The 15,807-nt window shown below is 40.9% G+C and overlaps 1 protein-coding gene across 4 annotated transcripts in view; it reads left to right on the top strand.

The window, feature by feature from the left end:
* The window catches only part of LOC126418689 (DNA ligase 4), a 302,986-nt gene extending 287,711 nt beyond the window's left edge, over window positions 1-15,275 (top strand). For all 4 annotated transcript variants that reach the window (XM_050085584.1, XM_050085583.1, XM_050085582.1 and 1 more), the window contains exon 16: window positions 15,058-15,275. In XM_050085584.1, the coding sequence (XP_049941541.1) occupies window positions 15,058-15,187 (130 nt within the window). In that variant the 3' untranslated portion in view covers window positions 15,188-15,275. The remainder of the gene's footprint in view (window positions 1-15,057) is intronic.
* Window positions 15,276-15,807: the final 532 nt, after the last annotated feature.

Here is a 15,807-nt window from a genome sequence, read left to right as displayed (position 1 = left end):
TTCATAGTGAGAGTGAAAGTTAGTAACTGTTTAAGTATTTGAAGACTCAGATTATGTATAGTACTGTATGATTATTATTGACATTTTATATTGTAGGTTACTGTAGTAAAAATTTGAACACAGCGCATGCTCTTGGCATGTGGGCCCCCAAGTTTGATCACATTGTTTGTTATTATTTCATTGTATATACACCTCATTCATTGTACAACTTAAAACTGAAATATCTTGTGCAGTGTGATATAATCACTTCAGAACATATACTTATTTGAGGTAGGTACAAATTTAACAGGTAGACTAGTCTGACTAAATCACTGCTATTCATCAGTACCCCCGTATATCATCGGGAGACAGGAATGACACAGACTTCAGTTTTCCTTTGCACTAAGCAGTGACTGTCATAATTTTTGGTGACTATATTTGTTGTACTGTGAGGTGCATGGCAGAGGATACTTTCCAATGTACTAGTTGTTAGGACTTCTTTCTGTTCTAGTCACATATGGAGTTTGGGAAGAATGATTGCTTAAACACTTTCGTTCATGCTGTAATTAGTTTCATCTCATCTTTGCAAACCCAATGGGAACAATACATAGGAGGTTGTAGGATATCTGTAGATTCATAACTTAAAGTTAGTTCTTGAAACTTCATAAGTAGCCTTTCTTGGGATAGTTTGTCTATCTTCAAGCATCTAGCAGTTACATTTCTTCAGTATCTTGAGTTGTACAAACCTGTGACAATTCATGTTGCTGTGCGTTGTGTGTGTTCAATGTTCTCTATTAGTTCTGTTTGGTATGGGTCTGGCACATCTGAATAGTATTGGAGGATGGCACGAGTGTTTTTGAAACCATTTGAATTTCCGTAATAGTCTATTAATAAACTGAAATCTGCCATCTGCTTTACCTGCAACTGAACTTACGTGATTATTTTATTTCATATCCATAAAAATTATTACACCATGTGCCATCTTCCTAGATGTTGACATCCTCCTCTCTGATGGCTCCATCTGCACTTCTGTCCACATTAAACCAACCAATCACCAACAGTACCTGCAGTTTGACAGTTGTCAACTCTTCCACACCAAAACATCACTCCCATACAGCCTGGCCACCCAAAGATGTCATATCTGCAGTGACAAGAACTCCATTGGCCAGTATGCTGAGGGTCTCACCAAGGCCTTCACAGACAGGCACTATCAACCAGATCTAGTCCACAGACAGATCTCCTGTTCCATTTCTCCTCACAACTCCAATCTCCCACCACACATAAGAACCAGCCACAAAGGAGTGCCCCCTTCGTCACCAAGTACCCTCCCAGACTGGAACAATTGAACCACATCCTTCGCCAGTGTTTTGATTACCTGTCATCATGCCCTGAAACAAGGAACATCTACCCAATATCCTTCCTACCCCTCCTAAAATGGTGTTCCATCACCTACACAACCTCCACAACATCCTAGTCCATCCCTATGCCACCCCCAATCCTAACCTCATGCCACAAGGATCATATCCCCGTGGAAGACCTGCCCATTCATCTCACCCAGCACTTCCTATTCCAGTCCTGTCACAGGTTTAACCTACCCCATAAGGGACCAGGCACCTGTGAAAGCAACCCCAGCTCTGCTGCAATCATTGCACAGCTTTTTATATTGGTATGACTACCAACCAGCTGTCCACCAGGATGAACAGCCGCTGCCTAACTGTAGCCAAAAGCAACATAGACCACCCCTGGCACAATGTGCAGCTGAAGATAACATGCTGGATTTCAGTGGGCAGTTCACTGCCTGAACTATCTGGATCCTCTCCTCCACCACCAGCTTTTCTGAAGTAAGCAGATGAGATTCATCTTCACAACACATTCTCTGCTCCCATAATTATCTGAGCCTCAGCCTACAGCAACATAGTATCCCTACACTCTCCACCCATCAGTTTGTTACCCCTCTGTCCTATAACATCCTTCCCAATCTTATCTCCAGCCTCTTTGTTTGCCATCCTCTGCCAACGCACCCACCCATCATTCCCCGCTCCTCTCCTTTTCACTTCGTTTTCCCTATCCCACAACCTCCAGATGCTGCACCTGTTGGCTTTCTAGTCCCTGCACACTCTGCCAGACAATGCTCCTCTCTCCCCCCACCCGTACACTGCTGTCCCTTGCCCTTCTCCAATCACTCCAGATTGCTGTTTCCATCCCATGTGATAGTTGCAGTCTGGGCTGAGCTACTGGAGTTGGCAGTAATGTGTGCATGAGGTGTGCTTGCCTAAGTGAATGAGTGCTGTACATTCTCTTTCTTTTTCTGATGAAGGCTGTATCCGAAAGCTTATGTGGCAGTCTACCTATTCCTACATTGTTGAATTATTACACCCAGGTATGACTTGAACAATTCAAATTTTAAGTTTGATATTATAGTCATAGAACACTACAAGCTTTTTGTTTTTGTAAACTGCAGAAATTTATATTTTTGAACATTTGAAATAAGTTGTCAATCTTAGTACCACTTTGAAACTTTACCACCATTTGACTGAATATAAGTGCAGCTTTTTACAGACAATACATCTTTATACATAAATGCATCATCTGTGAAAAATATGAAGTTGCTATTATTATTGTCTGCAAGATCATTAATATACAACATAAACCACAAGGGTCCCAACACTTTTACCTGGGACAAACCTCAGGTTAGTTGTACATCCGTCAATCTTGCACTGGCTCTCCATCCAAAATAACACACTGTGTGCTCCGTATCAATGAATCCTCAATCCAATGACAAATTTCGCTTGATACCCCATAGAATCTTAGTTTTAATAATAAGCATAGGTGTGGAACTCAAACTAATGCTTTTTGGAAGTCAAGAAATTCTACCGCTACATGACTATCTTGATCCATGGTTCTCAGAATATCAGGTGGGAAAGTGCATGTTGGTTTTTACATACTGGATGTTTTTTGGATCCATAAAGGTTGACTTTCGTGTCATTGAGCACATACTTGCTAAATGCAGGACAGAGTACTCACTTCTGCATAGCAGTTCACTGCCATTGATCTCTTGCTTTGCTCTCCAGCTCTTGCTCACACGTCTCTGTGGTAAGGAGTCGATGACTTGCACACAAGTGACACTTCCCAGTGTGGATTCATCTGCGAGATGGGGTGGAACCCGAAAGGAAACCATTGTGATGGGTGCTCGCTGGAGCCAACTAGACACTTTATAACCAGTTGGCCCAGTTCGAACATTGTGAGAATGTCGAGGTGTGGGTGGATCATATTATCAAAATGATCCCCCACGCTGCTGCAGCATCCATTCCAGTCCACAGGACAACAGAAGTGGCAACATGCCCCTTGGTGGAGTGCCGAATGCCCCTCTGCAATCAGGATCTGCGTAGGTTCAAGTGTCGGCCAACTGCAGAGAATCTTGCAGCCTTTCGGTTGGTGAGGACAAACTGTCACCGAATTATTTGAGAGAGCAAGAAGAGGTCATGGCAACAGTTCCTGAACACCATTAATCGTTCCACCAAAAGTTCCCTTGTGTGAGAGACCATCAGGAGAATTTCTGAGAGAGGAGTCAGGTGCCCCATGGCTGCTGTAATGGGGAACAGCACTCTCCAAACCAATCCACAAGACATTGCCCAGGCTGTGGTGGCATATTTTGGCACAGTTACTACAGCAGCCAGTCAGGATCCAGGTTTTCAACACCATAGAGAGGTTGCTGAGAGATGTAGTTTGGACTTCCGGTCCACCTCTGATGAAGATTACAATTGCCCATTTTCCATGTGGGAGTTGGATTCTGCATTATCTGCGGCTCATGACACAGCCTCTGGTCATGACAGAATCCATTACAATATGCTGTGGCACCTCACAAGGCGAAGCAAAGATATCCTCCTCACATTTTTTAATGCTATTTTAGTGTCAGGTCACTTTCTCGACTTCTGGCATGAGGCAATTTTATTTCCTCTTTTAAATCCTGGGAAAGACCGTACATATGCAGGTAGTTACTGTAGTGTTGCCCTCACTAGCTGCATCGGGAAGACCTTGGATCAGATGGTGAACCACCGCCTTGTCTGGGTGAACCACCGCCTTGTCTGGATCTTAGAATCCAAGCAACTCCTTAGTTGCTTTCATTGTGGGATCAGGAGGTATTGCTCCTAATCTTGCCGTCCTGGAGTGGCTATACAACATACTTTCCTATGCCAGCATCACCTTCTAGGTATATTTTTTAACATCAAGGCAGCCTACAATGCTACTTGGAGGCATCTTATCCTGGAGTAGATCCACAAATGGGGTTTTTGTGGTTGTCGTCCCATGCTTATTCAGTCCTTTCCCTCGCCACAATATTTTAGATATCAAGTCAGTGATGTCCTGTCTGATCACTTAGAGGAGAAAAATGGTGAACCCCAAGGTAGCACTTTAAGTGTGACTGTCTTTGCCACAGCTATTAATAGCATTAAGTCCACAGTGAAAATTTTTGTCCAGTGTTCTTTGTTTGCGGATGATTTCTCTGTGTTTTGCCCTTCTTCAAGCCTCACAACGACAACACGTCATTTGCAAATAACTGTGCGTTGTTTGTATGAATGGGCACAGAAGTGTGGTTTTAAGTTTTCCACCAAGAAGTCTGTGTGTGTTCTTTTTAACCATTCTCATTCCATTTTAAATTTTCCTAGTTGAGGATGAGGGACTCTATCCTTACTTTTAAAGACACAGTGAGGTTTCTGGGGGCCTCATATTTGACTCTAAGTTTACATGGTTACCACATCTTAAGGACTTGAAAAAACGATCACTTAAGGCTTTAAGTATTTTAAAATGTCTTACCACAGTACATGGAGAGCAGACAAGACTTGTCTGCTGTGGTTTTACAGGCCATTTATGCAATCTCAGCTCAATTACAAGTACATGGTGTATTTAAAGATGTGGACCAAGAAGGGACTCAGTTGGCCATGGGGCATTCAGATTAAGCCCCATACCAGACCTCTGTACAGAGGCTGGTGAATCATCAGATCATGTCCGGCGATGGCTACTTACTGTGTGCCAGGCATATAAAACACTGTCCACACCATACACACCACTTACCATACTGTTGCTCAGCCTCTACTGAAGCTCAGCCTCCACTGGAAAGGCTTTTTCGTAACAGGCAACAGGTAACGAGGCCCAACAGGCAACGAGGCCCTATGGGATTTGTGTGCAGGATTGCCTTCTAGAGATGGGTGTGGCCAGTCTTCATGTTTTACATCAGAGTTGGAGCAGATTTCCACCTTGGCTTCTCCGGAGGCCCTGACTTCAGACTTGACAAATTTTAGGAGAGATTGTATGTCAGATTTTACATTTCAGTCTCTGTTTTTTAACATTTTAGATACACATCACAGTTTCACAGTAGTGTACACTGATGGCTCCAAGCAAGGGAATTCCCTTGGCTGCTCTGTTGTGTTCTGCAATCATGTCACCAGGATTTGCCTTCTTGATGAGTATACCATTTTCTCAGCCGAGCTCCACATGATCCTGAAGGTACTGGAGCAGATGCGTAGTATTCAGGGCAAACGGTTTCTCATTTGCTCTGATTCCCTTAGTGTTTTACAATTATTACAGAACCTGTACCCAGCTGAGGAGTTGGTCCGGCTGATACATGACCAACTGTACTTTCTCCAACAGCAGGGTAAGCAAGTGTCATTCTGCTGGGTGCCAGGTCATGTAGGGATATGGAGAAATGGACAGGCTGATTGACTGCGAAGGGGGCCTGCAGAGGACAGGATGTGGCACTGTGTCCTATTCCCTTGCAGGCTCTCATTTCTGCTCTACACAGGAGCACTTGTGTGATGAGTAATGGGTGGCAGGGACGGCCAATAAGCTGTGGTTGGTGAAGTCAACAACCCGGCCATGGCTTTCCTCCTGCCAGTTGCTCAGACAGGATGAATTCACCTTCACACATCTTAGAATTGGACACTGCCCTCTCACACATAGCTTTTTACTATGGCGTGAAGATCCCCTGTTTTCTGATGCTTGTGGTGTGCACATCTCTGTCCGCCATATTTTAACAGAATGTGTTTTATATCATGATGTGAGGGCAGAAGCAAATATTGCTTGGGATCTGCCCTCTATTTTAGCTGATGATGAGATGAGTGTCATTAAGGTTTTAAAGTTTTTTTATGTGTCTGGACTCTGGCCTAAACTTTTAGGCTGCAGGTTGTATTGTGTTGCAGAGGGGCTGGCTTCTCCTTTTTTTATTCTTTTGGTCAACCAGCCATGTCCATTTGCTGTATTATATTAGCCCCTTACCTACATACATTAATCCTTGTTCCAAAGATCATAAATACGACATTTCGTAATAATGTGAATATCATCCTTTCTTCTAATGTTGTAGCTATGCACTTTGATGTTATTTTTGAATTGGGATGGGTTATTAATGACAAATTTCATAAGTAAATATATGTGTGCAAGGTGATCTTGGGTGGGCTCCAGCTATTATTCTGATTACACGCTTTTGTGCAATAAATACTTTCTCTCTTGATGACTAATTGCCCCAAAATATGATACCTTATGAAAGCAGTGAATTAAAATAGGCATAGTAGGCTAATTTACTGATATGTTTATCACCAAAATTTGCAATAACCCTAGTAGCATAAGTAGCTAAACCTAACTGTTTGTACCGCTACGGTCGCAGGTTCGAATCCTGCCTCGGGCATGGATGTGTGTGATGTCCTTAGGTTAGTTAGGTTTAAGTAGTTCTAAGTTCTAGGGGACTGATGACCGCAGCTGTTAAGTCCCATAGTGCTCAGAGCCATTTTTGAACCTAACTGTTTGAGCATATCATCGATGTGTTTCTTCCAATTCAATTTCTCATCAATGCACACACCTAGAAATTTTGAATATTCTGCCTTAGCAACAGACTTCCATTCATAGTCTATATTTATCAATGGAGTTATGCCATGTACTGTACAGAATTTTATAAACATTATATCACTTTCTTCACGTGTCATTAATGTTTTACTACTGGCACAATAGTCCGTTCCATGTTTCTGTGTGGGTACGCACATAGTTTTCCAATTTTTGTTACCTGTGTTTCACATGCTGTTTTATCTTCTTGTTTTGTGTATTTTACTCACTCTCATGTCAATTTGTTTTTGCGCGGGCGCTAAAAACCTTGCTGTTGTGCTCCCATAAAGACATGTCCATGTGCATAAAGGTTGAGATGAAGCAGCTCATTCTTCTTTAGATACCTCATAATGATTGAGCTCATAATATGTTCTGAGATTCTGCGACCGGTGGACATCAGTGAGATAGGCTGGTAGTTTTGTGGATTACTTCCGCTACCCTTCTTGTAGACTTGTATGATCTGTGCTTTCTTGCATCTGCTGGGTACACTTTTTTGATTGAGGCATTTGTGATATATTGCAGTAAAAGGAAGGGCTAACTTAGCCACAGATTCAGTACAGAATCTGATAGAAATTCAGTTGAGCACTGGAGCTTTGTTCAATTTAGAATTGGCAGCTTTTCCTTAAAGCCACTGAAAATAATGTGTGCTTCACTTATCATTGCAGGAGTACAAGAATTAAATTGAGGTAGAACTCCTGGATTTTTGTTTCTAAAGGAACATTTGAAAGTGTAGGTCAGCATTTCTGCTTTTGCTTTGCTACCTTCAATTTCAGTTCCTTTCTCCTCAAGGAACAATTTGACATGAACATTGACGCCACTAATGTCATTTACATCTGAACAGAATTTCTTTGGGTCTTATGAGAGATATTTTGATAAGATTCTACTACAGTAGTCACTGAAGACTTTCATGCATTGCCTTCTCTCCAGCCTAATGTGTTTCATTGAGCACCTTGCTATAAATAGCTCCGTACTTTGTCTATCACCTATTATGCAGTAGTTTCCATCACAGTTTCCTTACAGTGACTGTATATCATGTGTGGGCAGGGGGATGATGTTTCCCTCAATCATGTGCATGTGCATAGTGAACTATTCTTTTAAATTTGGGCCAAAGTTCTTCAACATGTGCCTGTCCAGGGCGAATTGTTTCAAGCTCCTCAATGAGCTACTGTTTCATTATCTAGTTTGCTAACACACAAATCTTTCTACTTTACTTGCTTTTTCTTTCTCTACTGTGGTAATCAGTGTTGCTACAGGTGCCTTAGGATCACTGATATTAGTTTCAATGTGGACTCCTTACACAGATCAGGTCTGTTTGTTGCCATTACATCCAAATTACTTCCTTCAAGTGTGGGCTTTTGAACTACTTATTCCAGGTAGTTTTTTGAGAAGGCATTTAGTAATGTCTTGTCATACCTACCACTTTTAAAACAGCAATCATCGCAACTGATTGATGATTAAAGTTTTCTCTCATGATTACTTGTGCACTAGTGAACTATAGATTTTGGTTACGTATGTGTGGGTCTGGTTGTTGACAGAACAATTCTACAACACGTTTATGCCTACCTTTGATGCCGACTTGCTGAAACAGACTCACATGCAGTTTCAAGTTCTATCTTGGCGGATATGAGTTTCTTACCTACTGCAACAAATACACCATCTGCCTTTCTCATTAGCTTATTCTTTTCATTTATGCTTCAGTTTTCCCCAAAACTCTCACTGCCTCAATTTTGAGTTTTAACTAGCTTTCTGTATTAAGTATAATTTGTACTCCACTGCTGTTTAAGAGCGCTTCAAACTCTGGCACTTTCCTATGAAAGCTTTGACAGTTAACCACTAGGATTTTAAGGCTCCCTCCAATACAGCTGTTGTTATTTGGATGTACTCACCTAAGATAAAATCTGTTTGTTCGTCCCACATACAATCAGCTGTGTAGCTACCTCTGATGTATAGTGCACAACTGACCCATTTAGGGGGATTCTTAAAGTTCTCAACACTACAGTGCAATTCTAGGATGTTGTAGCCCAGTTTGTCACATAATCTTTGAAGTATCTGGGTTAATCCTTTCATTTAACACAGAACCAGGGAACTGCAGTTAGTTTTCTTGACAGTGCCAAAAGTTGTGAGTTTTGTTGAAACTCCACAAGCAAGGCTGGTCTTCTTATCGTGTTCTGCCAGTGAAATGATTGAAGGGTGACCTTGGAGCCCAGAAGACAGGCATCATTTGTTTCACTGTGTGGCACAGTCTGCTGTTTGTTGCACACTCTTCCTTCAGTGGCTATTAGGACAGCCTGTTCAGCAGGTCGAATGAGTAATTGTGATAGTTGTGTATGTTTACCATTTAAAATAATAATCCCCTCAGGGGCTCAGCACTATTTTGCTAAATACTGGTATGGCAACACTGGGGTTCCTGTGCTGGGGACTGGTAAGCGTCCCGTGTCACCATAAGCAATGGGCATGCTTCAGCAACCATTGCATGGCACAGCAGTGGAACTTTGTGTGTCACAGGGAATGGTGACTTCCTGAATTGTGAGGATGGTAAAAACCTCTCTGTCTCAAGGTGTGCTGCATGCTGATGAGAAGCATGACTGTTTAGGTGGAACAGTCAGTAGTGGACAACCTCTGGGGTACCTGCTGCTTCTCAATTGTATAAGGCTTACCTAGGCATGCAGTGCTCTGTCTAGACAGACTTTTATTTCCCTTCCTGCTCGTGGGACCAAAATGGATCCTTTGATAGTTTTCTTTCTTCCTCCCAGCAGCAAGGGTGGGCTGCTGGAAGTTACCAACATCCAATCAAACAAAAGGGCTGAGGTAGCCCATCCTCCTGTAAGTTGTAACAGAAAACATGCTGGTTGTCACAATATGTTCACCATAGTTAAAAGGAAAGAAGGTAGCTTTGATAAAGGTTCACTGTTGTGTGTACAGAAAGGTTTAGAGGGCATTGCAAGAACTTTTATAAGCACGTACGAAATGGATCCTTTTGGTCCAAACGTCTAGTTCCCAACAAGTGAAGAACCTCACGAAAGCTCAATGCCTTGGGGAGTATTCAATTGAAACTGAACTGCACAACACCTTAAACTACAGTAAAGGTGTTGTGACTTGCAGGGATCTAGTTTACATTCCCTGGGAATAACTGAAAGCTGAGTGGTCCCAGGAAGGCTTTGTGGATGTGTGAAACATTGTGAAAAGGGTGGGTGGTGGCAGTACTGTCAAGTCAGACTCTTTTATTCTTACATTTTACAGCACCAAACTTCCAGAGCATGTCAAGGCAGGTTTCCTTCATCTAAGCGTATGATCTTGTTTCCCAAACCCAATAGACAGCTTTAAATGCCAGCACTTTTGGCACACTATTCTTGGTTGTAAGAGGGAGGTCACTTGTGGCAAATGTGATAGAGCCACCCATGACGGAGCTGGTTGTTCCGCTTCTCTGAAGTGTTTCAGCTGCTCTGTCTGGAGTAGGGACTGCAGTATTTTCCTTGAAGAACAGAAGACTCAGGAGATAAAAACAACAAAGTGCATTCTATATGGTGAAGCCAAAAAAGACATACAAGGCCATGTAGTCACCCATGTTCGCTGCTTCCTTTGCTTCTGTTCCCAGACAGACAGTCCAGAAAGTTGATGCCACTACACAAATGGAGGTTGCTAGTGTCAGCACTAGCACCTGCGTTTGTCATTGGGTTCTTGTGCTGCTGCAGTTTCTTTAAAGCCTACCCCTTCCCCCAAGAACATGCAAAAAGGCTGTGGTTGCTGACATTTTGGAACTTCCTGCCTCTCCAAAGATCAAGTCTTGTCCTCTGTCCAGTGCTGCCACTACCACTTCTGTGGTTGTGACTCCACACTGCCTGAGCCACAAAAATCTAAGACAAATGCAAAGAATTGCAAACTGCAGAAAGTCAGGATGGAAGTGCTACCTCTGTGATAGATGGCCTTTGATACCACTGAAAAGTTGGTCTTGATGTATGCTAAGTTCCCAGACAACGTATCCATAAAGACATCTTTCACAGATTTAATACCACTTGACACATTGCTATCAAGTTTACAAAAGATTGTCTTTATTTTGGTGTAGTTGGTGCAGTAATATATAGCTGCATAAAGCCAATAAACTGTTATGTAAGAACAGGCTGAGGGAGAAGGAGCAGTTAAGGTGTTTGCCAAGAAAATTAATTTATCCACATCATGGTAATTTGATCACACCTCTTTTGCAACTTTGCATAAGGTGTGCAAGGCATACACCACACTGGGGTCAAGAATCTGAAGCCCCAAGGCTGCTTTAGCCACGTATGAAGCACCACCTGTCACTAGCAGCAAAATGTTACCTCTGTTCACACCATCCTGCCCAAAGTTGCTTCGTAGAGTTGTCAAACAAAATGGCAGTTATTGAGTGATTTGCTCTCTCAGGAGTTTCACACATTGGGAGGAACGTTTCTCCAAGCCTGTCAACTTTTAGAACACCAATAACAACATTTTCAACATAAACACCCCCCACATTAGTAGTTTCATCTGTGGGCACTCAGAACATTTCATCAGCAACTCTAATTCATATTTCGTTGAGCATCTCCTTGTAGTACACCAGTAGATAATTCTTTCTTAAAGTAGATTCAACTGGAACTGGATGTGTTGTATTTTTCTCCAATAGCTGTCTGAAGTGTGGATTCTTCAGCTTCTCCAGAGGAAGCCATCATCATCTCACACAAGTCCTTGCAGAAATATTTGCACCGTTGAAGATTGATCTGTGTGCTCAAATAATTGTGTTTGTCTGCTGTCATTTTCAGTTGTTCTCTCCGCACAGCTTCTGTATTTGGCAGAGCTGCAGTGTTGTTGCACTTTAGAGTGCTTTTCTGCACTGACTTTAATGTCACATAGTTTACAAAATAATAATACCCTGTGAGTGCTGAAGAACTGCTCACGAAAACAATGAACAAAACCTTTCAACTTCATGCTTTGGAGCACTTTAATTTCATCATATTGAACCAGACTGAGTTTATATTCAAACTGAATAGTGTGAGCACTTGTGTGATGTTTATTATGTCGGAATCTGCCTTTGTTGGCTTCAAGAGCATTTTGTTGACCCCGTGCAACAATGTCTCACATCAGCAAACCAACTAGGGTGTTATGCTGCTTGTCTACCATAGTCTTGATAAACAAAGATTTGTATTAAATGTTGTCATTATTTGTGACACTATCACCTGAAACATTTTTGTGTTTTTATTTTTGTTTCCTTAAAAAATGACAAATATATGCATTTCTGCTGAAAGTTGGATGAAATCTGACCCATATGCCAAAAGTTGGCCAAAATATGACCTATTGCTAAAAAAGGTGTAATTATGACTTTATAAGCACAATAAAACTACATTCTTCTACTACACTACAGTACCTGGTTTGTGCATAAATTGTAAAATTCAGCCTTAATTTCAGGAAAAAAATATGACTTGTCTTTAAAATCGATGTTTTGTATTAGACACATCTGAATATTAGAGATGTGCACACCAAAGTGTGAGAATGGCTGCTCAGTCACAATCATGTCACACTGCATATGCAGTGAAATGGGTACTGAAGAAAAAATGATTGTAATTTTATTGAACTAGGAACTCAAGCTATCCATTATCATGACATGACTTTTCCTGAGAAGAGCATATAGTATCAACCTTAAAAAGCAGGAGCAGGTTTTTAAAGGGTTGTTTGGCTATGTTTGTACAAAGAAGAGTGAGTTTCCTACCATTTTTGAAAGGAGTTTTGACATCTGTGAATTCAGTTATCAGTCTTTTGAAACACGAGAAAATTTACCTATTGGCTTCTAGATTCAGTCAAGAATAATTTTTCTGGAGTATTTGGTCTACAACAATCTCACAGTGTTCAAAGTAAAAACCAGACGTGCCTTATTAACATGAATGCTTTTCTGTTGGTTTTATAGTTGATTAGGACAGGTGTCGATTAACAGCTTCTACTCTTATCGAAGATTTAACAGTGGCAGAAAACTGAGCCCCCCATAACATACTTTTCCTTAATAAATAAGGATTGAATCTGTCCCAAGGTGACAAAATAGCTTGTATAAATGGGTGTGTGCACAAATAATGTATCCAGGATTGGAGGATGAAAATGCAGCTGTGCCAAAATAAATGGCATAATTTTCTATGAACATTGTGACAGCCAAACCATTTATACAGCCCCTCCCAAAGTGCTCAACTGACCGAACTATCCAACTTCTGCAAAGTTTGGAAGGTAGGACATAAGGTACTGGTGGAAGCAAACCTATGAGGGCAGATCATGGGTCTTGCTTGGATAGTTTGGTCTGTACATCGCTTTTCCAGTGAGAAGCAAAGACTCCAGTCCAGCGCACAGTTTTAATCTGCCAGTAAGTTTCAGATTTGTGCACACTCCATAGCAGAGTCAAACTTCATTCTGTAAGTTATACAGCAGTTGCTAAATCCATAGTATTGGCTAAACAAAAGATTGTTGGAATCATGGGAAATCACTTCTAGAAGTATATAAGAATTCTGTTATGAATGAAAACTGTGTAATCCAAATTCCAGGTCAGGGGATGGCGGCAGGTCCCTGCACCCTCTTCCTGTATTTACCTATGGTTGTGCACCATTTTAACAGTTTTATGTTTCATTTCATAGGCTGCTGTAAGATGTGACATGACCATTAGCCTTAACTTTAATGTTACTAATTGTTCAATGACGTCCATAGAGACATATACTGGTGCACAAAACTGAAGAACATAAATAATGTTTGCATATTGTGTCACTGATAAGTAACATAGCTCAATGAAACTTGGACCATACATAGAAAGAACTGCTGCACTGTAGTAGAGAAGGTAACTGAAGGAAATACACAATGAGACAAACAGAAATGACATGTTTACTCAAAGACAACAATTACACTGAAGTAACCATGATTTATGAAGGTCCACTGACATTACAAAAGGCAGGACATGGTTTTTAAAAGGGGATGTGATCATCACAGATGTCACTCCGTGCTCTGCAATGTGCTCCCATGCTGACTACGAGATTGGTAAGGAGTTCTTGTGGAAGGGTGCCCCTATCCTTCACCAGTGCAGTTGTTAAAGCTGCTGGATGGTTGTTGGTGCATGTGAGTGTGCTACAATACATGTGAGTGTGCTACAATACATCTCCCCAATGTGTACCACACATGCTAGATGGGATTTAAGTCAGGATAATGAGCAAGCCAGTCCATTCACCAAATATCCTCTCGTTCCAAGAGCTCCTCCACTTGCACACTTTGATGCAGTCATGCAGTGCCATCCACAAAAATTAAATCAGACCTGAAAGCACTCCTGAAAAGATGCACATGGGGAAGGAACACAATAATGCTGACTGGTAAGTTTACTGTGTTCAAAGACTTAGATGTCAGTACACCCATGCAACATTATACCTCCCCACACCTTAACATGTGGACTAGCAAAACAATCATGTTTGACAATGTTCCTGGGTGCATTACGTGTTCCCACCTCTCACCATGAGAGATTACCAGTTTTGCACACAATTTATGGAGCCAGAGTTGTGTGCTAAACTGTGGCTAATGTTTACAGTTGCTGCAGTGTCATTCAGTGTCCCTCAGCAGTTTTTCATTCTGACAGCTTCAACATCTGCAATGTTTTCTCTTAGTCACAATATGATATGCATGACCTAGATGAGAAGCATCAGCCATGAACATCACAACATTTCCAAGCTTCTATCTTGCTACATGCCTGACCATCCTGGATCTCTCTCTCTCTCTCTCTCTCTCTCCCCCTCTCTCCCTCTCCCTCTCCCTTTTGCAATGATTTTTAATATGTTTTATACCTTCTCCATGCAGAACTCAAATAACAGCATGCTGTTTGTCATTGGTGCTACCTTTACAGTGTTCCTACACTGTTCTTTTGTGCACTTGCATGATACTGACTTCTAGCACTCATGAAACACACTGTTCAGAATATACTTATCAACTTATAGGTTACTGTTGTACTGTTGCCATTTTTATTGTTTTTTTTTTTTTTTTTTTTTTTTGTTAGTTATTTGTATTCATTTGAATCATGTCCTCAGATAGATTAGAAATTTTAAACTGAAAGTGGTGTTTTCTTAGTGAGTTTTCACTGTCATCACACTGTTTCCCTTATTTGGTGGCTCTTATATGATTGCATTTTTACCTGTCCTATTTAACTATAAGTCAACTAGCTTATTGATCAATCACTCACTTGACAACTTGTTTCAGGTGTCAAACAAGGCTTGAAGAGATCAAATTATTAAATAGAGACAGAAGGAAAAAAATTCATATAGTTAATGAAAAATGGATTAAAGACTGTGTGGACCAACGTCGTCAGATGGATGAAAGAAACTACTGATCATGTATTGTGTGTGTGTTAAACAGTATTCATTAAATAAACTGTTACAGTCTTTGTATACTAGTTTATATTAAAGAGTTAAAATTACCATTTTTTCCATTTCTATCCGTGCACTACATTGTTATCAGATTTCCTTATACCTATTTTCAAGAGAAAGCAGGGCAATGCACGTGTTTGGAGAACTGAGGAAAACCCTAGTAGAGAGATTGTGTGTGGTATTTTTTATAGAGGTTATAACAGCACTTATTTAATTCATGTTGAAATTCCAGAACTAAATCCATTTTATTTTTCTTAGCCATTACTGTAATAGATTTTGATTTCAACTATTAGAGCTCTGTTTTTCATCACACGAGTTCAAATATTGTAAAGTCTCAATACCATTTGCAAATACCCATCTCTTGATTTCCAAACAAAACTAATATAATTACTTCAAAAATTTTACATACTCAAATGCATCTTTCTGCTCATGGCCTAAGTCTTTCCATATTAAATTTTGTTCGAGCCAGTGTTAATTTTAAAAAATCGCTTAGTTATGTTGTTTTCTTTATAGATGAAGTATTTGTCCTAAATCTTATGCACTACTATTTTTGGGGGGCAGGGGTCTTCGCTGTTGCACATAC

The sequence above is a fragment of the Schistocerca serialis genome, chromosome 9 (genome assembly GCF_023864345.2).
Source record: "Schistocerca serialis cubense isolate TAMUIC-IGC-003099 chromosome 9, iqSchSeri2.2, whole genome shotgun sequence".
NCBI lineage: Eukaryota > Metazoa > Arthropoda > Insecta > Orthoptera > Acrididae > Schistocerca > Schistocerca serialis.
The sequence above is the reverse complement of the archived record's forward strand: the minus strand, read 5'-3'. Positions and strand labels throughout refer to the sequence as shown.